The sequence below is a fragment of the Geospiza fortis genome, unplaced genomic scaffold, assembly GCF_000277835.1.
Source record: "Geospiza fortis unplaced genomic scaffold, GeoFor_1.0 scaffold180, whole genome shotgun sequence".
NCBI classification, from domain to species: Eukaryota; Metazoa; Chordata; class Aves; order Passeriformes; family Thraupidae; genus Geospiza; species Geospiza fortis.
In genome coordinates, this window is record NW_005054452.1 from 1,463,102 (window position 1) to 1,466,338 (window position 3,237).

Below are 3,237 nucleotides of genomic sequence, written 5' to 3' on the forward strand. Positions count from 1 at the left end.
TGCTGAAATCCCAATCAAAGCACGGCCTGGATTGATTTATTCCTCTGGAGATAACAAAAATGCCCACCCACATCCAGGCACGAGGCTGCTCATCTGCTCAGCACCAGCTCCAGTTGTTTCGAAACGACTATTTATTTCATTTTATTTTATTTTAATCCCCTGAGCAGAGCCCATCCCACGTTTTATCCTGAGCCTCCACTCCCCACAGCCCCCAGGGTAAATCCCAAGGGCCCCAGGGTTGTGAGCAGTCCCTGTTCCAGGCCCCTATTTCTGATCCACTCCCTTTAAACCGACCTGCAGCAGATTTTTGTCGGCACACAGGCTTCAAAGCACTTCCTGGGGTGAGAAATGGGCTGGAGGAGGGATTTGGGAATGTGCCAGAGCCAGGAATGGCCTCAATAAGCTCAGCCCTCCTCCTCCACCTCTGTTCCCAGCTGTCTGCAGCTCTCCCAGCTTTTGGAGAGGACGAGGCCTCTGTGGGGAAGAAGACAGAGCTGTTCAAGCTCTTTCCTGGGATTTGGAAAAGCCTGGAAGGGTTTAGCTCAAACAAAAAAAAATCCCATTTGGGGCATTTGTACTTTGGTATTTGCAGGCAGGTTTTCTGGAAAGCAGAGAAGAGGGTGGGAATTTTCCAACAGGATGGGGCGGCTGCCCAGAGCTCTGTGGAGGGAAAGCTCCCACCCAGCCCTTCCCTCCCTGCCTCTGCCTCTGGTTTTCCCCTTTTCCCATCATTCTGCCTCTCCCAGGCCCTGGGGGAGCTCAGGATTTGTGTTCCTCAGGGGGTGACCCCAACAGCTGCACTGAGAGATCCCAGGCCAGGGAGGCCAGGAAAACCACCCAGGAATATCCAAAACCCCCTGGGATATCCAAAATGAGTCAGGAGGAATTGGCTGTGAGGGTGAAGGAGGTTTTGGCTGAGAAAACAGCCAGCAGCTTTCCCAGCCCTGAGACAGGCATGGCAACAATCCCATTGCTTTTCCTTTTCCCAGAGGCGTCCCTGTGGATGCAGCTCAGTCCCAGGGAGCAGGCAGCAGTGTGGATCCATCCCCTGCACCCTAAAACCTCAAACACATCCCAGTTTTGGGGCTGTTCCCTTGTGGATCCATCCCCTGCACCCTAAAACCTCAAACACATCCCAGCTCTGGGGCTGTTCCCGGAGGCTCCATGATCTCTTCCAGCAGGAAAGGAAGACCCGAGCCTCAGCTTGTGATCCTGGAGCTTGGGCAGCAAAATTTGGGAAGGCTTTAGGGGAAATTTCATTCCTGTGAGGGTGGGGAGGTCCTGCACGAGTTTTCCAGAGCAGCTGTGGCTGCCCTTGGATTCCTGGCAGTGTCCAAGGCCAGGCTGGATGGGCCTTGGAGCACCCTGGGACGGTGGGAGGTGTCCCTACCTATGGCGGGGGGGGGTGGCACTGGATGGTTTTTAAAGTCCTTTCCAACCCAACCCATTCCATAATTCCATGGTTTCAGCCATCTGGTAGTTTTTATTTACAAAGGTTGCTCCCTGAGCACTGACATTCCCTGTGCATCCCACCCCCTGCAGATCTGTGCCGTGTGCCTGGAGGAGTTCAAGCCCAAGGACGAGCTGGGGATCTGTCCCTGCAAACATGCCTTCCACAGGAAGTAAGTGTGGGCAGGAGGGGCAGGAGAAGGGAAAAAGGGGCAAAAAAGGAGAAGGGAAAAGCCCCTTTGGATCACCTGGGAGCAGCTGCAAAACCGAGTGACAGTTTGGGGAGCTGGGGTGGGATTTGTAGGATGCCCTGTGCTGAGACTGCACTTGGCCTTGGTGATCCTCATGGATCCCTTCCAAGCCAATCTGTAATTCCATGAAAAATGTAAAAATATATATCTTATATTGGTGTGATTTATATAAAGCAAACCTGCTAAAAATAATAATAATAATAATTATTACTATTACTATTATTATTATTTTATGTAATATTCCATATGCTAAAACTACAGCATATCCTACTATATGTTACAGATATTTTTATATTCTCTGTATGTTTATTATATACATTATATAGATTTATAACATATTTATATTTATATTTATATTTATATTTTTACATATTTATACATTTGTATATACACTATACTGTATATACTGCATATACTATATAAAACTATATCTAATATATAATATATATTACATAGTATATATAATATATATTATGTGTATATTAAATGTGTGTATATATACATTTATATATACACTATGCTATATATACTGGATATACTATCTAAAACTATAATATATATTACATTATATATATTATAATATATAACATAATATATAATTATATATAATACATAACATCCATAATAGTATGATTATATCAGTTATTTACATTATTTTTATTTTTGTTTATCCATACACATTATATACATGCTTGTGGATTATTGGTATATTATTTATAGATTCTGTGTTTATAATTTCACAGACACCTTTTATGTATATATTTTGGTAAATTTTTGATAGGTGTATGCATTTTTATATCCCTATTATAAAAACATAAATATTAATATGAATATAAATATAAAATTATATATTATATAAATATAAATAATACATAAAACATATCTATACAAAATCCCTGTATATAAACACAGAGAACCCCCCCAAAAAAATCCCAATAAAACATAAAGGCACACAAATGGTGAATTAAAAACTGGGCACAGCAAAGCTCCAGGGCAGAGTAGAGGGGCTTGGGGGGGATTTTTGCAGCTCCACATCAATGTCAGGTGTGCCCAGTGATGTCAGGTGTGTCCCCATCAATGTCACATGTGTCACCACTGATGTCAGGTGTCCCCAGTGATGTGAGTTGTGTTCTCAGTGATGTCAGATGTGTCCCCACCTACATCAGGTGTGTCTCCATCAATGTCTGGTGTGTCCTCACTGATGTCAGCTGTGTCCCCACCTGTATCAGGTCTGTCCTCACTGACAGGAGGTGTGTCCCCAGTGATGTCAGGTGTCCCCATCAATGTCAGGTGTGTCCCCAGCGATGTCAGGCATGTCCTCACTGATGTCAGGTGTGTCCCCACCTGTATCAGCTGTGTTCCCACTGACATCAGGCATGTCCCCAGTGATGTCAGGCATGTCCTCGCTGATGTCACGTATGTCCCCACTGACGCCCCGTGTCGCGGTGTCCGCAGGTGCCTCATCAAGTGGCTGGAGGTGCGGAAGGTGTGTCCCCTGTGTAACATGCCGGTGCTGCAGCTGGCGCAGCTGCACGGG

At 45.1% G+C, this 3,237-nt stretch overlaps 1 protein-coding gene across 1 annotated transcript in view; it reads left to right on the forward strand.

The window, feature by feature from the left end:
- Positions 1–3,237, forward strand: part of RNF24 (ring finger protein 24) — a gene marked incomplete at its 3' end in the record, with an annotated part of 12,911 nt that extends 9,674 nt beyond the window's left edge. Inside the window, exons 5-6 of the mRNA XM_031062583.1 lie at positions 1,543–1,622; positions 3,156–3,237. Coding sequence (XP_030918443.1) covers positions 1,543–1,622; positions 3,156–3,237 — 162 coding nt within the window. The remainder of the gene's footprint in view (positions 1–1,542; positions 1,623–3,155) is intronic.